General features: G+C 35.9%; 1 protein-coding gene across 5 annotated transcripts in view; it reads left to right on the top strand.

Annotated features, from left to right (window-relative positions):
• Nucleotides 1–23,034, top strand: part of PSD3 (pleckstrin and Sec7 domain containing 3) — a 571,701-nt gene that overhangs the window by 279,554 nt on the left and 269,113 nt on the right. For all 5 annotated transcript variants that reach the window (XM_012539248.3, XM_049704181.1, XM_049704183.1 and 2 more), the window contains one exon: nt 19,389–19,478. In XM_012539248.3, coding sequence (XP_012394702.3) covers nt 19,389–19,478 — 90 coding nt within the window. The remainder of the gene's footprint in view (nt 1–19,388; nt 19,479–23,034) is intronic.

Below are 23,034 nucleotides of genomic sequence, written 5' to 3'. Positions count from 1 at the left end.
AACACATATTTTGTATGTTGTATGTATTACATACTTTATTCTTACGATAAAGTAAGCTAGAGAAAAGAACATGTTATTAAGAAAATCATAAGGAGAAGAAAATACATTTACTGTACTGTAAGTTTATGAACTTAGTGGTATCAGTAAATGCAGTACAGCAAATGTATTTTCTCCTCCTTATGTTAAACTTATAATTATCATTAAGCTTATCACCTGTTTATAAGATGAATCCTCTGTCAGTACCTACATCAATATTGTCTTATGTGGTACAAAATGCTATAGGTGTTACATGTATTAATAATGCCAGACATCAAAATGAAAAGATAATGTGGAAAAGAAATTCATATTTATTTACAGGTGTAATGATTCATGCATTGATAACAAAGAAGCAGCAATAAGATTGCTTCATGGTAGCCTAGCCTGTACACTAATGAATAACTTGTTATAAAATTTTTATGGCATACAGCATTATAGTCATTTATAATATAGTATTAGAAACATTGCTACATTAAAAAAAAAAATCACTTCTCTGTGATGATAGGCTGTGAGCCATGTGGTTTGTCTGTGAGTTTTTTACAAATTGCTGCAAATCTCCAAAAAATTTTCCAGTGTATTTATTGAAAAAAATCCATGTGTAAGTGAACCCATGGAGCTCAAACTCATGTTGTTCAAGGGTCAGCTGTATAATACTACTTGGAGACCCCACTCTCACCAATGGATAGATCATCCAACAGAGAATCAAAAAGGAAATAGTGGATTTGAACAACACTATAGATCAATTTGATCTGACAGACATATATAGAATATTCCATTAAACAGTAGCATGATACATATATATTTTTAAGCACACATGAAACATTTTCTAGGATCATGTTATGCACAGAACAAGTCTCAACAAATTGAAGATGATAAAAATTATATCAGGTATCTTTTCAGACCACAAAAGTATGAAACTAGATATCCATTAATAGGAGGAAAGCTGGAAAATTCACAAACACATGGAAATTAAACAACACACTTCTGAGCAACCAATGGATCAAAGAAGAAATTGAAAAGGAATGAAAAAGTATCTTAAGACAAACAAAAATGGAAACACAACATACCAAAGTGTATGGGATAGAGCAAAAGCAGTTCTAAGAACAAACTATAGCTATAAGAAAATAGGAATATCTCAAACAATCTAACATTACACCTCAAGGAACTAGAAGAAGAACAAAGTAAGCCAAAGTTAGCAGAAGGAAATAATAAAGAGTAGAGCTAAGATAAGAGCAGAAATAAATGAAGTGAAAAATAGGAAAACAATAGAAAAGATTAATAATACTAAGAGTTGGCTTTTTGAAACAAAATTCACAAACCTTTAGCTAGACTAACCAAGACAAAAAGAGGACTCAAATAAATAAAATTATAAACAAAAGAGAAGACATTACAACAGATAACACAGAAATACAAAGGATCATAAGAGACTACTGTGAACAATTATATGCCAATAAATTGGGCAACCTAGAAGAGAAATAAATTCTTAGAAACATATAACCTATCAAGACTGAATCAAAAATAAATAGAAAACCTGAACAGACCAATAATGTGTAAGGAGATTGAATCAACATCAAAAACCTCTCAACACAGAGAGGCCTAGTACCAGATGGTTTCACTGGTGAATTCAAATATTTAAAGAATAATTAATGCCAGTCCTTCTCAAACTCTTCCAAAAAATTCAAGAGGAGGAGGGACTCCTTCCAAACTCATTTTACAAGGCCAGCATTACCTTGGTACCCAAACCAGATAAAGACACTACAAGAAAATCACAAGACACTGATGAATATAAATGCAAAAATTCTCAACAAAATACTAGCAGACTGAATTCAGCAGTACATTATAAGGATCATACACCATGATCAAGTGCCTCATCCCTATGAGGCAAAAGTGTTTCAGCATACACAAATCAATAATCATTAATAGACTGAAAGGTTAAAAATCATACAGATCATCTCAATAGATACAGAAAAAGCATTTGACAAAATTCATTATCCTTTCATGACAAAAATTCTCAATAAATTGGGTATAGAAAAGTACCTTAACATAATAAAGCCCATACATGACAAGCCCACAGCTAACATCATACTCAGTGGTGAAATGTTGAAAGCTTTTCCTCTAAGGTCAGGAACAAAACAAGGGTTTCCATACTCCCCACTCCTATTCAGCTCAGTAATGGAAATCCTAGCCAGAGCAGTCAAGCAAAGAAAAGAAATAAAAAGCATCCAAATTGGAAAGGAAGAAGTAAAATTATTTCTTTTCTTAAATGATATAATCTTAAAGATAGAAAACCCTAAAGACTTCACACACAGAAAAAAAAACTGTTAGAATACAATATACAAAAATCAGTGTGTGTTTCTATACACTAAGGATGAATTCTCTGAAAAAGAAATAAAACAATCCCGGTCACAATGGCATCAAAAACAATAAAATACTTATGCATAAATTTAGCCAAAGAGATGAAAGATCTATATACTTAAAACTAAAAGACATTGAAGAAAGAAATTGAAGACACAAATGAGTGGAAAGATGTCCCATGTTCATGGTTGGAAGAATTAATATTGTTAAAATATCCATACTACGCACAGCCATCTATAGATTCAGTGCAGTCCCCATCAAAATTTTAATGGCATTTATTTTTTTTTACAGAAATAGAACAAACAACCCTAAAATTTGTATGGAACCTCAAAAGACCCCAAATGGCCAACACAGTCTTGAGAAAGAACAACAAAGCCATATGCATCACACCTCCCAGATTTCAAATTATACTGCAAAGCTGTACTACTCAGAACAGTATGGTACTGGCATAAAAACAGACACATAGACCAATTGTACAGAATTAAGATCCCAGAAATGAATCCACACATCTATATAATCAATTAATATTTGAAAAGGTAGCTAAGAATGCTCAGTGGTGTAAAGATAGTCTCTTCATTGAATAGTGTTGGGAAAACTGGATAACCACATGCTAAAGAATGAAACTGGACCCTTATATCACTCACAAAATTAGCTTGAAATGGATTTAAAGACTTGAACGTAAGACCTGAAGCTATAACACTCTTAGAAGAAAACATAGGCAGTAAGCTCTTTGACATTGGTCTTGGCAGTGGTTTTTTGACTCTGACACCAAAAGCAAAAGCAATAAAAACAAAAATTAATAAATGGGACAACATCAAACTTAAAACCTTTTGCACCGCAAAGGAAATCATCAACAAAAAGAATAGGCAACTTACGGAATGCGAGAAAGTATTTGTAAATTGTTTGTCTGCTAAGCGGTTAATGATCAAAATACATAAAGAGCTCATACAACTCACTAACAATAATCTGATTAAGTGGGCAAAGAAACTGAATTTTTCCAAGGAAGATATACACATGGCCAACAGGTACATGAAAAGATGCTCATCATTATTAATCATCAGGGAAGCACAAATCAAAACCTCAGTGAGTTATTACCTCACAATGAGCTTTCTCTTCACACCTGTTAGAATGGCTGTTCTCAGAAAGACAGCAGTTAACAAGTGCTGACAAGGATATGGAGAAAAGGGAGCCCTTGTGTACTTCTGGTGGGAATGTAACTTGATACAAGCCATATATGGAAAACAGTATGGAGGTTTCTCATAATTAAAATAGAACTACCATATAATCCAGCAGTCCCAGTTCTCAGTATATAGTCAAAGGAAATGAAATCACCATCTCTAAAAGATACCCATGCTCCTCTGTTCACTGCAGCGTTATTTACAATACCAAGGCATGAAAACAACTTAAGTGTCCATCTACGGATGAATGGGTAAAGAAAATGTGAGATAGATAGGCAGGTAGGTAAGTAGATAGATACGCACACAATGAAATATCATTCAGCCATAAAATAGAAGGAAATCCTACTGTTTGTGACAACGTGGATGAACCTTGAGGGCATTATTCTAGTGAAATAAGAGAAAGACAAATATTGTATGATCTCATTTATATGTGGAATCTAAAAAGAAAATGCACACATAGAAACAGAGCAAATTGGTGGTTGCCAAGATCAGGTATGTGTGGGGGAAATGGGTGAAGCTTGTCAAAGGGTACAAACTTTCATTTATAAGATGAATTAGTTCTCAGGATCTAATAATGCACAGCATGATGACTACAGTTAACAGCACCGTATTTGGAAGTTGTCAAGATCTTCAACGTTGTCACCACACACACAAACATGTAAATATATGGAGAGCTGTATGTGTTAATCTTACTGTGTTAGTCATTTTGCTATATGTACATATGCTATATGTACATATGTTAAATCATTATGTTGGACACCTTAAACTTATAGAATGTTATATGTCAATTATATCAATAAAGCTGGGAGAAAAGAAAGAAAATGCACTCATAGAAACAGAGAGTAGATAGGTGATTGCCAGGGGCTGCAGGGTGGAGGAAATAGGTAAAGGTGGTCAAAGCTTACAAACCTCCAGTTATAAGATGAATGTGTTCTGGAGATGGTGCAGTATGGTGACTACAGTTAACGATACTGTATTGTGTACTTGTAAGTTGCTAAGAGAGTAGATTTTAAAAGTTCTCATCACACACACACACCAAAGGTAACTATGTGAGGTGATAGATGTGTTAACTAACCTTACTGTGATCAATTTGCTATACATGTGTGGAAAAACATCACTTTGAACACCTTAAACTCACACAATGTTACATGTCGGCTATATCTCAGTAAATCTGGTGGTGGTGGTGGGGAAGAATTAAAGGGAGAAATAGACAATTTAACAACAATAGTTTGAGACTTCAGTACCCCACTTACAAATATCTTTAGAATAACTAGGCAGAAATCAACAAAGCACACTCTGTAGCACACTCCACTCAGCAGCAGCAAAATATGTATTCGTTTCAAGTACACATGGGATATTTTCCAAGATAGAACAAAAACTAAGTCTCAGTAAGTTGAAAAGGAGTGAAAATATACAGAGTATGTTCACTGAGTACAATGGAACGGAATTATGTCATTAACAGTGAAATTTGTAGAAAATGAACAATACTGAATAACAATACTGAATACTGAATAACTATGGGCCAAAGATGAAATTCACAAGGGAAATTAAACAATACTCTGAGACAAATGAAAATTAAATGCAGCATAAAACGTATGAGATGCAGCTCAAGCATTGCTAAGTGGCATATTTGTTGCTGTAATTGCTTATATTTAAAAAGAAGAATGATCTCAAAGCAATAAAGTAGCCTTCCAGTATAAGAAACAAAAATAAAGCAAACTAAACCCAAAGAAATCAGAAGGAAGGAAATAATTTCGAGAAGAAGCAAATAGAGAATAGAAAAACAATAAACATTTTAATGAAACTAGAAGTTTTTTCTTTGAAAGGTCAACAACATTGACAAATGTCTAGCTAGCCTGACCATGGGGAAAAAAAAAGATTTAAATTACTAAAGTCAGTAATGAAAGAGGTTGTCAGCAATTGTATGTTAACAAATTAGATTACCCAGGTGAAATGGACAGATTTCTAGAATGATAAATATTGTTGAAACTGAATCAAGAAGAAATAGAAAATCAAAGTATTTTTCAAAGTATTCTATGAGGACTGTATTACCCTGATACCAAAGCCAGTCAAAACTATCACAAGAAAACTAATATCCCTTATGAATAGCCCTTGTGAACATAGAAACGAAATCCTTAAAGAAATAAAAAGGAAACCTAATCTAGCAATATATAAAAAGGACTATACATTATAACCATTTGAGATTTATTACGGGCATACAAGATTGGTTCAACATATGAAAATCAATCTAATCACCTTATTAATGGAATAAAAGAGAAAAGCCACATGATTATCTCAGTAAACACATAAGAAGCATTGCCAAAATCCAACACCATTTCATAACTAAAAAGAAAACATCTAATAAGCCAGGAATAAAAAGGAATTTCTTTAATTCCTGAAAATGAGCTCTATGAAAAACTCATAGCTAACATCATACTTTATGGGAAAGATGGAAAGCTGTCTCCAGATCAGAAACAAGACAAGAATGTCTGCATTTGCCACTTCTTTGTAACGTATTGAAGATTTTATCCAGGGTAATTAGTCAAGGAAAAAAATAAAACATAAGAACATAAGAAAGAAATAGGTCAAATTTTCTCTGTTTGCAGAAGACCTGATCTTTTATATAGAAAATCCTAAGGAATCTACAAAAAAAGAAAAAAAAAATCCAAAAATGATTAGAATCTAAAAAACACATTCAGCAAGGCTGTAGAATAAAAGTTGAATATACAAAGATCATTTGTATTGCTGATACTAGCAATGAACAATATGAAAATGAAATTCATTTCATTTACAATATCAGTCAGAAATACTAAGATACTTAAGAATAAACTTAATATAAGATCAATACATTGACATTGAAAACTATATAACATTGTTGAAAGAAGCCAAATAAGTGGAAAGTAATTTCATGGTCATGGATTGGAAGGCTTAATGTTAAAGTGCCATACTCTCCAAAGTGATCTTCAGGTTGAACACAGCCATTGTCAAAATCCCAGCTGGCTTTTCTTCCCCCCCAGAAATTTGATAAGCTAATACTGAAATTCAATTACAACTCCTATCAAAATCCCAATGACATTTTTTGCAGAAATAGAAAAATTCATCCTAAAATTCATATGGAATCTCAAGGGACTGTGAATAGCCTAAACAGATTTGAAAAACAACAAAATTGGAGGACTCACACTTCCTGATTTCAAAACATATTACAAGTCTACAATAATCTAAAGAGTGTGATGTTGGCATAAAGACAGAAAATAGACAAATGGAATAGAATACAAAGCCCCCAAATAAACTCTTGCATATATGCTTTAACAGTCTTCAGCAAGGGTGCCAAGACTACTCAATGGGGAAAGGTTAGTCTCTTCAACAAATGGTGCTGGGAATAAAGGATATCCACAAGCAAAAAAATGAAGTTGCACCCTTATACCATATAAAACATTAACTCAAAAGAGATTAAAGACCTAAATACAAGACCTAAAATTACAAAACTCCTAGAAGAAAACATAGAGAAAAAGCTTCATGACATTGGACTTGGCAATGATTTCTTGGATCTGACACTCAATGCACAGGTAGCAAAATTTAAAATAGACAAATGGGGTTACATCAAACTTACAAGCTTTTGTACACCAAAGTACACAATCAACAAAGTGAAATGACAACCTACAGAATGGGATAAAATATTTGCAAGTCATATATCTGATGAGGAATTAATATCCAGAATATGTAATGAACTCCTGCAACTCTACAACAACAACAAAAAATCAAATAACCCAATTAAAAAGAGGGCAAAGGCTTTGAATTAGACATTTACCTGAAGATACTATACATATAACCAAGAAGCATATGAAAAGATGCTCAACTTTCACTAATCATCAGAGAAATGCCAGTCAAAACTACCTCACACCCATTAGGATGGCTACTATAAAAAAAAAAAAAAAAAGGTGGCAAGTATGTGGAGAAATTGGAACCCTTATACACTGTTGGTGGGATTGTAACATGGTGCAACCCTATGGAAAATAATATGGCGGTTCCTTAAAAAATTAGAAATACCACATGATGCCTCTATCCTATTTCTGGTTATATATCCAAACGATCTGAAAACAGGATCTCAAGGAGATGTTTGCACACCCATGTGCATAGCAGCACTTACAATAGTGCAGAAGTGGAACCCCCAAATGTCTACCAGTGGATGAATTGTTGAACAAAAATGTATACGTACAGTGAAATATTCAGCCTTAAAAAAGGAAGAACTTATGATGTATGCTACAACATGGATAAACTTTGAGAACACTATGATTTCACTTTCATGAGTTACCTAAATATTCAGATTCATTAGAACAGAAAGTAGAATGATGGTTACCAGAAGCCTGGGGGAGAGAGAAAAGGTGAGTTATTTTTTTAATTTTTTAATTTTTTGTGGTACGCGGGCCTCTCACTGTCGTAGCCTCTCCCGTTGCGGAGCACAGGCTCCGGACGCGCAGGCTCAGCGGCCATGGCTTACGGGCCCAGCTGCTCCATGGCATGTGGGATCTTCACAGACCGGGGCATGAACCCGTGTCCCCTGCATTGGCAGGCGGACTCTCAATCACTGCGCCACCAGGGAAGCTTGGTGAGTTGTTTTTTAAATGAGTATAGAGTTTAAGATTTGCCAGATGAAGGAGTTCTGGAAATCTATTTCACAGCAGTGTGAATATACATAACCCTACTGAACTCTGCATGTAAAAATCATTAAGGTGCTTAATTGTTCATGTGGTTTTCTTAACCATATCAAAAAGAATGCAGAGGTGTAAATAACTTACTACAAATGTACAAGAATCAAGAGAGTATTATACTGGCATCAAACCAAACATCTAGATCAGTGCAATAGAATTATGAGTTCAGAAGTAAACCCTTATATTTACAGTCTTCTAATTTTTGACAAGGATGCCAAGGCCATTCAGTGGAGAAAGAATACATATGGTGCTGGGACAACCGTATAGCACATGCAAAAGAATGAGGTTGGATTTGTCTTTCCTACCTTGTACAAAAATTAACGCAAGGGCTTCCCTGGTGGCGCAGTGGTTGAGAGTCCACCTGCCAATGCAGGGGACACGGGTTCGTGCCCCAGTCTGGGAAGATCCCACATGCCATGGAGCGGCTGGGCTCCGTGTTGCATTTGACATTTGACACCAAAAGCACAAGCAACAAAAGTAAAAAAATAGATAAATTGAATATCATCTAGTTAAAAATTTTCTCTGCTTCAAAGAACACCATCAAGTGAAAAGACAACTCTCATAATAAGAGACAGTATTTGTGAAGTGTGTATATGATAATGAGCTTGTATCCAGAATATACAAAGGACACTTACAACTCAACAATAAAACACAAGTAATAAGAAAAGGGCAAAGGATATAAATATGCATTTCTCCAAAGAATATATACAAATGGCCAATAAGTGCATGAATGGATGCTGAACATCATTAGTCATTAGGGAAATGCAAATCAGAACCAGAAGATACCAGTTCACACCCACTAGGTTGCCTAAGATAAAAAGAGCAGGTAAGTGTTAGTAAGGATGTAGAGAAATTGAAACTCTCATACACTTCTAGTGGGACTGTAAACTGGTGCCATCAGTTTCTCAAATGATTAAACATAGAGTTACCATATGACCCAGCAATCCCACTCCTGAGTTATACACATAGAGGAATGAAAACATGTCCACACAAAAACTTGTACACAAATATTTTTAGCTACATTATAATAACCAAAATTTGGAAACAGTCCAAGTATCTACCAACTTCTGAATGGATAAACAAAATTTAGTATATTTATACAATGGAATATTATTTGGCAATTTAAAAAGTTAAATACTGATTAATGCTACAGTATGGGTGAACCTTGAAAACGTTATGCTAAATGAAAGAAGCCAGTCATGAAAGACCACATTTTGTATGATTCCATTTATGTGAAATGTTCTGCATAGGCAACTCCATAGGGTTTAGTAAATAAAAAGTTTGTCAGTGGTTGCCAGGAGATGGGTAGTGGTGATGGGAAGAGAGATTTGGGGAGTGACTACTAATGGATATGAGGCAGCTTTTTGGGGTGAAGAACATGTTCTGAATTTAGGTAGTGGTGATGGTCATACAACTTTATCAGTATACGAAGAATTATTAAATTATATAGCTCAAAAGGGTGAATGTTATATGAATTATATTTTAATAAAGCTGGTATTTTTTTAAAAGTTATAGTAAGTTGACACTCCATCATATTAAAAAAACCCTCTTTTTTGCTCCTTGCCCACTTTTCCATAGTTTTATTTTTATGTTTTTATATTTCAGTCTTTTATTGATATTGTTTTATTTGATACTTATTTTAACAAAAATTATGTAAGTTGAAATGAAAGTTTCAATTTCTTATGACTAAAAGACTTCAGGTGTTTAAATATAAATCATTCTAAAAGAAATTTTTATCATTATTAGCAATGCAAAATTGATTAAAAGCAGATAATGTTACAAGTATTTGAATTCACCAAATTATATATTTAAAAACACTTTTGTTCTTAACTGATGATTAAATTACGTCCTCTTTTAATTTTTTTAAAAGCAAAGAACTGGAATCACCTGACGTGGAAAATAATTTTTTACCTGGTCATTATTCATTCATTTTCTTAAATCCTTGAAACATATCCCAAAAAAGCATTGCAAGTCATATCAAAATGACTATTGATTATACGTGTTACATTTTACCTTGGGGCACGTTGTTTGATCTGATATACTAGATAAGGATTGGGAAAATTGAGACATTGCTTTTTCAAGACATTTTCTTTTTCAATATAATGTTATTTTCTATTGTGTTGTCTATTTCAGTATAGTGTATTTTCCATTAAAGTTCCTTTCTGTGCTTTAAATTTTCATCAAAACTTAGGACTGCAGATGCAATTTATTCAAATTATAGGAATTATCTACCAAATACATTTAATTGGCAAAGCTAGTTATCATTGTTAAAACATTCATCCAGTCTTTCATGTAAGTGTGACTATATGCCCTCTTTGCTGATGGAAGAGGCAAAGTTTTTAACAAAAGTTATTTAGCACGTTCACTATAATTAATTAGCTAGCACATGTTGGACAGATTGTTCCATGTTGTAAGGCAGAAGGGCAGTTGTGAAAGGAGAAGTGGGAAGTGATTACTTTTTTTTTTTTTAACATCTTTTTTGGAGTTTAATTGCTTTACAATGGTGTATTAGTTTCTGCTTTATAACAAAGATACCCCATATCTCCTCCCCTTTGCGTCTCCCTCCCACCTTCCCTATCCCACCCCCTAGGTGCTCGCAAAGCACCAAGCTGATCGCCCTGTGCTATGCGGCTGCTTCCCACTAGCTATCTATTTTACATTTGGTAGTGTATATATGTCCATGCCACTCTCTCGCTTCGTCCCAGCTTACCCTTCCCCCTCCCCATGTCCTCAAGTCCATTCTCTACATCTGCATTTTTATTCCTGTCCTGCCCCTAGGTTCTAGAGAACCTTTTTTTGTTTTTGTATTTTAGATTCCATATATATTTGTTAGCATATGGCATTTGTTTTTCTCTTTCTGACTTACTTCACTCTGTATGACAGACTCTAAGTTCATCCACCTCACTACAAATAACTCAATTTCATTTCTTTTTATGGCTGAGTAGTATTCCATTGTATATATGTGCCACATTTTCTTTATCCATTCGTCTGTCGATGGACACTTACATTGCTTCCATATCCTGGCTATTGTAAATAGTGCTGCAATGAACATTATGGTACATGCCTTTTTTGAATTATGGTTTTCTCAGGGTATATGCCCAGTAGTGGGATTGCTGGGTCATATGGTAGTTCTATTTTTAGTTTTTAAAGGAACCTCCATAATGTTCTCCACAGTGGTTGTATCAGTTTACATTCCCACCAACAGTGCAAGAGGGTTACCTTTTCTCCACACCATCTCCAGCATTTATTGTTTCTAGATATTTTGATGATGGCCATTCTAACTGGTATAAGGTGATACCTCATCATAGTTTTGATTTGCATTTTTCTAATGATTAGTGATGTTCAGCATCCTTTCATGTGTTTGTTGGCAATCTGTATGTCTTCTTTGGAGAAATGTCTATTTAGGTCTTCTGCCCATTTTTGGATTGGGTTGTTTGTTTTTCTGGTATTGAGCTGCATGAGCTGCTTGTAAATTTTGGAGAGTAATCCTTTGTCAGTTGCTTCATTTGCAAAAATTTTCTCCCATTCTGAGGGTTGTCTTTTTGTCTTGTTTATGTTTTCATTTGCTGTACAAAAGCTTTGACTTTCATTAGGTCCCATTTGTTTATTTTTGTTTTTATTTCCATTTCCCTAGGAGGTGGGTCAAAAAGGATCTTGCTGTGATTTATGTCATAGAGGCTTCTGCCTATGTTTTCCTCTAAGAGTTTTATAGCTTCTGGCCTTACATTTAGCTCCTAATCCACTTCGAGTTTATTTCTGTGTATGGTGTTAGGGAGTATTCTAATTTCATTCTTTTACATGTAACTGTCCATTTTCCCAGCAGCACTTATTGAAGAGGCTGTCTTTTCTCCATTGTATATTCTTGCCTCCTTTATCAAAAATAAGGTGAGCATATGTGCGTGGGATTATCTCTGGGCTTTCTATCCTGTTCCATTGATCTATGTCTCTGTTTTTGTGCCAGTACTATACTGTGTTGATTACTGTAGCTTTGTAGTGTGGTCTGAAGTCTGGGAGCCTGATTCCTCCAGCTCTGTTTGTCTTTCTCAAGATTGCTTTGGCTATTCAGGGTCTTTTGTGTTTTCATATAAACTGTGAAAGTTTTTGTTCTTGTTCTGTAAAAAATGCCATTGGTAGTTTGATAGGGATTGCATTGAATCTGTAGATTGCTTTGGGTAGTATAGTCATTTTCACAATGTTGATTCTTCCAATCCAAGAACATGGTATATCTCTCCATCTGTTTGTATCATCTTTAATTTCTTTCATCAGTATCTTATAGTTTTGTGCATACAGGTCTTTTGGCTTTTTATGTAGGTTTATTTCTAGGTATTCTATACTCTTTGTTGCAGTGGTAAATGGGAGTGTTTCCTTAATTTCTCATTCAGATTTTTCATCGTTAGTGTATTAGAATGCAAGGCATTTCTGTGCATTAATTTTGTATCCTGCTACTTTACCAAATTCTTTGATTAGCTCTAGTAGTTTTCTGGTGGCATCTTTAGGATTCTGTATGTATAGTGTTATGTCATCTGCAAACAATGACAGCTTTGTTTCCTCTTTTCAGATTTGGATTCCTTTTAATTCTTTTTCTTCTCTGATTGCTATGGCTAAAATTTCCAAAACTATATTGAATAATAGTGGTGAGAGTGGCCAGCCTTGTCTTGTTCCTGATCTTAGAGGAAATGATTTCAGTTTTTCACTATTGAGAACGATGTTGGCTGTGGGCTTGTCATATATGGCCTTTATTATGTTGAGATAACTTCCCTCTATGCCTACTTTCTGGAGAGTTTTTATCATAAATGGGTGTTGAATTTTGTTGAAAGCTTTTTCTGCATCTTTTGAGATGATCATATGGTTTTTATTCTTCAATTTGTTAATATGGTTTATCACATTGATTGATTTGCGCATACTGAAGAATCCTTGCATTCCTGGGATAAACTCCACTTGATCATGGTGTACGATCTTTTTAATGTGCAGTTGGATTCTGTTTGCTAGTATTTTGTTGAGAATTTTTGCATCTATGTTCATCAGTGATACTGACCTTTAGTTTTCTTTCTTTGTGACATCTTTGTCTAGTTTTGGTATCAGGGTGATGGTGGCCCCATAGGATAAGTTTGGGAGTGTTCCTCCCTCTGCTATATTTTGAAAGAGTTTGAGAAGGATAGGTGTTAGCTCTCCTCTAAATGTTTGATAGAATTTGCCTGTGAAGCCATCTGGTCCTGGGCTTTTGTTTTTTGGAAGATTTTTAATCACAGTCTCAATTTCAGTGCTTGTGATTGGTCTGTTCACATTTTCTATTTCTTCCTGGTTCAGTTCCGGAAGGTTGTGCCCTTCTAAGAATTTGTCCATTTCTTCCAGGTTATCTATTTTACTGGCATATAGTTGCTTGTAATCTCTCATGATCCTTTGTATTTCTACAGTGTCAGTTGTTACTTCTCCTTTTTATGTCTAATTCTACTGATTTGAGTCTTCTCCCTTCTTTTCTTGATGAGTGTGGCTAATGGTTTATCAATTTTGTTTATCTTCTCAAAGAACCAGCTTTTTGTTTCATTGTTCTTTGCTATTGTTTCCTTCATTTCTTTTTCATTTATTTCTGATCTGACCTTTATGAGTTCTTTCCTTCTGCTAACGTTGGGGTTTTTTTTTCTCTAATTGCTTTAGATGTTAAGGTTAGGTTGTTCATTTGAGATGATTGTTGTTTCCTGAGGTAGGATTGTATTGCTATAAACTTCCCTCTTAGAACTGCTTTTGCTGTATCCCATAGTTTTTGGGTCATCGTGTTTTCATTGTCATTTGTTTCTAGATATTTTTTGATTTCCTCTTTGATTTCTTCTGTGCTCTCTTGGTTATTTAGTAGTGTATTGTTTAGCCTCCATGTGTTTGTATTTTTTACAGATTTTTTCCTGTAATTAATATCTAGTCACATAGCATTCAATCGGAAAAGATACTTGATAAGATTTGAATTTTCTTAAATTTACCAAGACTTGATTTGTGACCCAAGTTATGATCTATCCTGGAGAATGTTCCATGAACACTTGAAAAGAAAGTGTATTCTGTTGTTTTTGGATGGAATGTCCTATAAATATCAATTAAGTCCATCTTGTTTAATCTATCATTTAAAACTTGTGTTTCCTTATTTATTTTCATTTTGGATGACCTGTCCATTGGTGAAAGTGGAGTGCTAAAGTCCTCTACTATGGTTGTGTTACTGTCAATTTCCCCTTATGTATTAAGGTGCTCCTATGTTGGGTGCATAAATATTTACAATTGTTATATCTTCTTGGATTGATCCCTTGATCATTATGTAGTGTCCTTTTTTGTGTCCTGTAATAGTCTTTTTTTTAAAGTCTATTTTGTCTGATATGGGAATTGGTACTCCAACTTTCTTTTGATTTCCATTTGCATGGAATATCTTTTTCCATCCCCTCACTTTCAGTCTGTATGTTTCCTTAGGTCTGAAGTGGGTCTCTTGTAGACAGCATATATATGGGTCTTGTTTTTATATCCATTCCGCCAGTCTATGTCTTTTGGTTGGAGAATTTAATCCATTTACATTTAAGGGAGTTATCAGTGTGTATGTTCCTATTACCATTTTCTTAATTTGGGGGGGGTTGTTATTGTAGGTTTTTTCATTCTCTTGTGTTTCCTGCCTAGAGAAGTCCCTATAGCATTTGTTGTAAAGCTGGTTTGGTTGTGCTGAATTCTCTTAGCTTTTGCTTGTCTGTAAATGTTTTAATTTCTCTGTCGAATCTTGCTGGGTAGAGTAATCTTGGTTGTACATTTTCCCCTTTCATTGCTTTAAATATGTCCTGCCACTCCCTTCTGGCTTGCAGAGTTTATGCTGAAAGATCAGCTGTTAACCTTATGGGGATTCCCTTGTATGTTATTTGTTATTTTTCCCTTGCTACTTTTAATATTTTTTCTTCGTATTTAATTTTTGATAGTTTGATTAATATCTGTCTTGGGTTGTTTCTCCTTAGATTTATCCTGTATGGGACTCTCTGTACCTCCTGGACTTGATTGAGTATTTCCTTTTCCATATTAGGGAAGTTTTCAACTATAATCTCTCCCAGTATTTTCTCAGTCCCTTTCTTTTTGTCTTCTTTTTCTGGGACCCCTATAATTTGAATGTTGGTGCATTTAATATTGTCCCAGAGGTCTCTGAGCCTGTACTCAATTCTTTTCATTCTTTTTTCTTTATTATGCTCTGTGGTAGTTATTTCCACTATTTTATCTTCCAGGTCACTTATCCATTTTTCTACCTCAGTTATTCTGCTATTGATTCCTTCTAGAGAATTTTTAATTTCATTTATTGTGTTGTTCATCATTGTTTGTTTGCTGTTTAGTTCTTCTAGGTCCTTGTTAAACTTTTCTTGTATTTCCTCCATTGTATTTCCAAGATTTTGGATCATCTTTACTATCATTATTCTGAATTCTTTTTCAGGTAGACTGCCTGTTTTCTCTTCATTTGTTTGGTCTAGTGGGTTTTTAACCTTGCTCTATCATCTGCTGTGTGTTTCTCTTCCTATTTTGCTTACCTTACTGCGTTTGGCATCTCCTTTTCGCAGGCTACAGGTTCATAGTTCCCGTTGTTTTTGGTGTCTGCTCCCAGTGGCTAAGGTTGGTTCAGTGGGTTGTGTAGCCTTCCTGGTGGAGGGCACTGGTGCCTGTTTTCTGGTGGATGAGGTTGGATCTTGTCCTTCTGGTAGGCAGGACTGCATCCAGCGGTGTGTTTTGGGGTGTCTGTGACCTTACTATGATTTTAGGCAGCCTCTCTGCTAATGGGTGGGGTTGTGTTCCATCTTGTTAGTTTTTTGGCAAAGGGTGTCCAGCACTGTAGCTTGTTGGTCGTTGAGTGCAGCTGGGTCTTAGCGAAGTCAGCTCTCCCACTTCAGAGGCACAGGCCTGACACGTGCCTGGAGCACCAAGACCCTGTCAGCTGCACGGCTCAGAAGAAGAGAGAGAGAGAGAGAGAGAGAGAGAAAGAGAAGGAAAGAAGGAAAGAAGGAAGGAAGGAAGGAAGGAAAGAAGGAAGGAAGGAAGGAAGGAAAAAAATAGTTATTAAAATTAAAAAATTATTAAAAAATTAAAAATAATAAAAAAGAAAGAGCAACCAAACCAAAAAACAAATCCACCAATGATAACAAGCTCTAAAAGCTATACTAAGAAAAACAAAAAAAAGCATAATAAAAAAAACTGACCGACAGATCCATAGGACAAATGGTAAAAGCAATGTTATATAGACAAAAATCACACAAAAAAGCATACACATACACACTCAGAAAAAGAGAAAAAGGAAAAAAAATATATCTATATATATAAAAAAGCAAGAGAGTAACTAAATGAATAAACAAATGTACCAATGATAATAAAGTCTAAATACTAAACAAAGGTAAACAAACCAGAAACAAATTAGATGTAGAAAGCAAACCCCAAGTCTACAGTTGCTCCCAAAGTCCACCCCCCTTAATTTGGGATGATTCGTTGTTTATTCAGGTATTCCACAGATGCAGGGTATATCAAGTTGACTGTGGAGATTGAATCCTCTGCTCCTGAGGCTGCTGGGAGAGATTTCCCTTCCTCTTCTTTGTTCGCACAGCTCCTGGGGTTCAGCTTTGGATTTAGCCCTGCCTCTTTGTGTAGGTTGCCTGAGGGCATCTCTTATTTGCTTAGACAGGGCAGGGTTAAAGGAGCAGCTGATTTGGGGGCTCTGACTCACTTAGGCCAGCGGGAGGGAGAGGTATGGAATGTGGGGTGAGCCTGTGGCGGCAGAGGCCAGCGTGACGTTGCACCAGCCTCAGGCACGCTGTGTGTTCTCCTGGGGAAGTTGTCCCTGCATCACGGGATCATGGCAGTGGCGGGCTGTACAGGCTCCCAGGAGGGGAGGTGTGGATAGTGACTTGTGCTTGCATACAGGCTTCTTGGTGGCTGCAGCAGCAGCCTTAGCGTTTCTTGCCTGTCTCTAGTGTCCGCGCTGATAGCCGCGGCTCATGCCCGTCTCTGGAGTTCGTTTAGGGGGTGCTCTGAATCCCCTTTCCTCGCGCACCCCAAAACAATGATCTCTTGCCTCTTAGGCAGATCCAGAATTTTTCCTGGACTCCCTCCCCACTAGCTGTGGTGCAGTAGCCCCCTTCAGGCTGTGTTCACGCAGCCAGCCCCAGTCCTCTCCCTGGGGTCTGACTCTGAAGCCTGAGCCTCAGCTCCTAGCCCCCATCTGTCCTGGCTGGTGGGTGAGCAGAGAAGCCTCTAGCGCTGGTGAGTGCCGGTCGGCACCGATCCTCTGTGCGGGAATCTCTCCGCTTTGCCCTCTGCACCCCTGTGGCTGCGCTCTCCTCCGTGGCTCTGAAGCTTCCCCCTCCCCACCCAACCCCTGTCTCCACCTGCGAAGGGGCTTCCTAGTGTGTGGAAACATTTCCTCCTTCACAGCTTCCTCCCAGAGGGGCAGGTCCCATCCCTATTCTTTTGTCTCTGTTTTTTCTTTTTTCTTTTGCCCTTCCCAGGTACGTGGTAATTTTCTTGCCTTTTGGGAAGTCTGAGGTCTTCTTCCAGCATTCAGTAGGCGTTCTGTAGGAGTTGTTCCACACGTAGATGTATTTCTGATGTATTTGTGGGGAGGAAGGTGATCTCCATGTCTTAACTCCTCCACCATCTTGAAGGACTCTCTGGGAAGAGATTACTTTTAAGACACACAGGTGAATCTGTTCTCAGGCAGATTTGTATTTTTTAAGTTCTGTATAAATACTCCCTTAAAACTATCTATGGTTTTGCATTCCTTTTAAAGTCTTTGTCTCCAGAAATATTCTCCACCAACTTGAAGAGTACTGTTCTACCTATTCTTATTCTTTTATGCATAAAATAGGCTTGCAGAGCATGCCTTTTATTCATACGTGTATTGTGTGCAGGGATGTTACTATGTTGGTGAACTTTGTGTTCAAGTGAACTTGACCACCCCACTTGACCACATTTACCAGAAACTCCCTGCCTGTGCACTTGTGTTCTATCAATACATCCCTCTCCTGCACGCATGATGGGTTTCTGTTGGTGCCCATATTCAACCTCAGAATACTTTACAACTGGCAACTTATACTAGTTGATTGGAGCTGGCATTGGAGGCAATTCTCTGTCCTAGCAATTTTATTAGTTTTCTCAGTCAGCACACTTGTATCTTTTCTCTTTTTACAGTTCAGATTTTTAAATTTTTGTTTATTAATGAGGTTTTCTTTGGTTAAACTTATTATCCTTAAGTCAGATTGGAAATGTGTTTGTAGACAGTCCTCCATGGGTCTCTTGCTTTTCTTATATTTTGTGAACTGAAGTTTGGTTGCCTTTGATCTGGTTTGTTTTTTCAGTGTAATTCCTATAGTGAGCAGTATTGGAAGACGTAGTGATTCCCAGAGCAATGGTTAGATTTGCATATGACCTTGGAAGATAAGAGCTGGTTTCTTACTTTAGAGCAAAGGGATAGGTATGGTTACTGCCCCACTGCAGGGATTCATGTTCCCAAATCTCAGGGTTTCTGCTGTGTGTGCAGGTGTCAGCTGGCCCCACTTAAGTTGCTCTGTGAAAATTGGGACTCAGGGAACTGGAGCAAGAAAACACTGGGATTCTGTCCACTTCTGTTGTGATAAATTCCTGTGGTCCTGCTTCTGACTGCATTCAGCAGGTTGTGATAGACTAACTTGTTAGCTTGAAGTAGTAGGCTAAAATCTCAGGTCCTTCATTGTTCTTGGCAATAGGTAGGAAATACAAATAAAGAAGCAAATAAATAGCTATCAGAGTTCAGTTCAGAAATGTCATTTTATTCATGTTTTTCCTTTAAAAACTACATTATATATTATTTTTATAAAAGTAGCATAGATTTTTCAGATTTTATCTTAGGCTAAAATAAAGCTTTAACGTAATTTTGCTATTCATATTTAATGACAGTTTTAAAAGCATAATAAGCCATCTGTTTTTTCATATGCATATAAACTTTTATGTATATATATGCATATATTGGGGTGTGTGTGTTTGGTTTTGAAAAACCAAATCAGTCTTGCTTTGCTTTATCACATTTTCAAGAAATAATCTTAATTCCACATATGCCATCATGATGTATTATTTGCCTCTATTCCAGAATATTGGAAAGAAGATGACCTGCCAAGAGTTCATTGCAAACCTCCAAGGGGTAGATGAGGGTGGTGATTTCTCCAAGGATCTACTGAAAGTAAGCATTGAAATACTGGTATTTATTTATTTATTTATTCATATATTGAAGTATAGGTGATTTACAATATTATATTAGTTTCAGGTATACAACATAATGATTCAATATTTTTATAGATTATACTTCATTTAAAGTTATTATAAAATATTGACTATATTTCCTTTGCTGTACCATATATTCTTATAACATTTTTTTTATGCTTAGTAGTTTGTACCTCTTAATCCCCTACCCTTAAATACTGGTTTTTAAAATATGCTTATATTTTCTACTTACCTTTTAATCTAAAATAGACTAAGATCACTTAAGTATTTTGTTTTTTTCTTTTAGTTTTATTGGTGATGTCTCTGTTGGGCATTGTCCTTGATGCGTCAGACTGCAAAGTACCCTTTGATTAATAATTCCTAAAAGTCCACATTGTAATTGATAATACTGAGATAATAAGTAGATTTGGAATAATTGCTGATACAAATAGTGGGCATTTTTTGATTTACTTGACTGTCAGAACTTGAGAAAGATCACAAAGGTATATTCCTTATGGAAACAAAAAGCATTTGCAGACACTAAAGGAAGGAGTTCTGACTCCAGTTCCTAGTCAGAAATCCACTCAGGTCATCTCTGGAAAGAGATTAAATTAAATCTGAGTAATTGTAGATTTCCTGAATTATTTGCACTCAGCTTTATTATTGGTAACAATTAGCATCTTTTTCCCTCTAGTCAGATTGTTTTCTAGGAGACAGAAACATCAACTTTGGAATTCATAGCATCCTGCAGCAGTATAAATGAGATGTGCATTTGATCAAGTGATTGATAATGGATGTGAATATTTTAGAAGTTCAGGATAAGATGTGTATGTTGAGAATGTGATTTTTACAGATTTCTGTTTGATTCTAACTTTCTTTTTAAAAACTTTATACACATGTATATTTCTTTTGGATTCAGTTATTTTGACTGAATTTGCTAAGAAGGGCAGCACATTTGAATCATGGTATAATATGGAAATGTACCAGCTGAAGGATAAGTCCTTTATTATGTTTTTTTGTGACTTTTAAACTACATAATATGTAGAATCAAGTTCTGCCAGATTTGGAAAGACATATACTTTGAAAAATGAAAGAAGGTGTAAAAATGGCATTATGAGATTCCAAGTCTTACTGGCTTTAATTGCAGCTCATTAAAAAATTATATTATGGAAAAAGCAGGAAGAAATGTATCTTCAGCTTACTATATAAGGAAGGTATTTTTTAAGCCTTTTCTTTATAGAATAAATGCTGCCATTTCTGAAGCTACAATTCCAAATGGGAATGGGAAGTAAAAGGTGTTGGATTGAGACTTAATAAATATGTTCTGTGCATCCATGGAAGTTATACAGTAGACACATGTTAACAGGTCTTTTTTCAGTCTAGGGGTACTAGCATGGAAAATAACAGTCTTTCTAGGAGAGGATTTGTGAGGCTTTTATCAAGTTATGTCAGCAATGAAAATTGACAGGTATAATTTTTACAATGAAGCTCTTAGACTTTAGTGGTAGGCTTATGGTAACGTTTGTGACTGTGGGTACATAGTGGGCAGATTTAGAGCATGTTTGATGGAGCTTTCTGAACCAAATGTAGTTAATGTACAGTGCAGTGGCTACCATTCTCCTTGGGGTAAACATGTTCTTTGATTTAGTCAGCGAAGAATTTGCTGGCTGATTTGTCACAGTTGTACAGTTTGAGATCACGTTTACAAATCTCAGGGAAAAATATGTGTTATACTGTTCTTTATTTACTGTGTGGGAAGATGACAGTGAAGTGACACTGAAAATGACAGTGGCATTTAGCATGGAAATTGTCAAGTAAAATATTGATTCCTTTTTATAACAAACCCCAGCCACTCACCCATCCAAGAGGAGAGTTTTCCATTTCAGTAGGAATCTGGATTTTATTGCAGTTTCTTCAAACCGTTGGTTTCATTTCACTCTTCTGTGTGGCCAGCCCTCTTCCCTGCTCCTTCTCCCTTTCCCTCCCTTTCTGCCTCCCTCTTTCTTCCTCTCTGTTTCTCTTTACTTCTGTCTTTTCCTTTCTCCTTTGTTTTCTCTTTCTCTCTTTCATATCTTTCTTTCTCTCCTCCCCTCCCACCAGAACTCTCTCTCTCTCTCTCTTTCAATAGCTAACTCTTCATTCCTTGTTGAGATAAATTATTGGGTGGAATATTAATTGGCATTTAGGGGGACAATATTATACACATGCCACACAGACAGATACATACGTACAGATAAACACAAACATGTTTGGTATCATCTTACAGGTTCTGACTAACCCCTTTCTGTCTTCTGCCACCCCCTCCCCAACTTAAAAAATTACAGGCATGTCCTACATGCAGTTTAATTTATGACGTAAGATATTTAAAGTTACATGGATCAAACCAATAAATGGTTATTGCTACATATTGACCTTATTACTTTTAGATTTCTTTGGATCAAAAGTAGCATTTGGATTTATGTCTGTTGTTCGGATTTCTTTGGACCAGAAGTAACATTTCAACTTACATCTGTTCAGTGTGGTTGCGTAGTCAGGAATATTTATTGAAGGTCCACTGTGTGTTCAGGTGTGGACTTGGAGAACGTGTCAGAACCAAATGGGCCCCTGTCCTCAGAGATCATAAACTACTGAAAACGATGGAGGATCCTTTCTCCCTTAACATGGACAGTTATTCCATATTAAAATAAAAATATAAACTGAATTCTGCTGTTGTCAATGGAAATGGTTACAGAAAAATAGACCTTAACGTACTTAAAGGTATGCACAATGAGGAACTTGTTTCAAGCCTTCAAATTCAGAGACTTGAGTTAATATTTTGCTTTAAATTTGCCTTAAGGTACATGAAAAGGATAGATAATGGTATATTGAGCCCTTTTTACAATTTACAATTCCACTGCTGTTTCCCTTTTCACTCAAATGACCTAAAACAGATACATGAGTATATGAGTGCTTTGTGCAAATAAGAGTTCTCCCCCGACAGGTTGCTTAGAGCATAAGTTATAGATATCTATGGCATAAAATGGAAAAAGTTGGGTACCAAAAGACAGCCAGTGATAGAATATTATTTAGGTTCTTTAAACTTGAAACTGGCTGGGAGGATGTGATGTTTGAGATGGGTCTTCATTTGAAAAATAGGTACAGTTTTAGTAGGAGACTTATTTTGATTTTTATTTAGGTTAATATTCCACTTCATCTCCCCCCCCCGTTTCCTCTCCATAGACATTAATGTTCTTTCTTTCTTTCTCATAAGCACCCCTGACTATTTCCTCACCAAATCAAGATCAAACTATGCCAAACCATCTGGCGTGTTTTATGGCTCCACAGGGCCTCCCCATCCCAATGCTTGGATGTGGTTTGCCTTCAGGCATCATTGGGGATGAGGTGGAAAAAGTTCTGATAGATTTAATAGGACATCCCTAAAACTCTAATAAAAATCTTCAGGACATAAATAGAAGAGGATGAGAATGTGAAATGTGGGCCAGCTCTGGGTTGGAGGCTGAACTTCCTGAGAGACATGAAAGCTTGAGGATTATGAC

Source organism: Orcinus orca, chromosome 21 (genome assembly GCF_937001465.1).
Source record: "Orcinus orca chromosome 21, mOrcOrc1.1, whole genome shotgun sequence".
NCBI lineage: Eukaryota > Metazoa > Chordata > Mammalia > Artiodactyla > Delphinidae > Orcinus > Orcinus orca.
The sequence above is the reverse complement of the archived record's forward strand: the minus strand, read 5'-3'. Positions and strand labels throughout refer to the sequence as shown.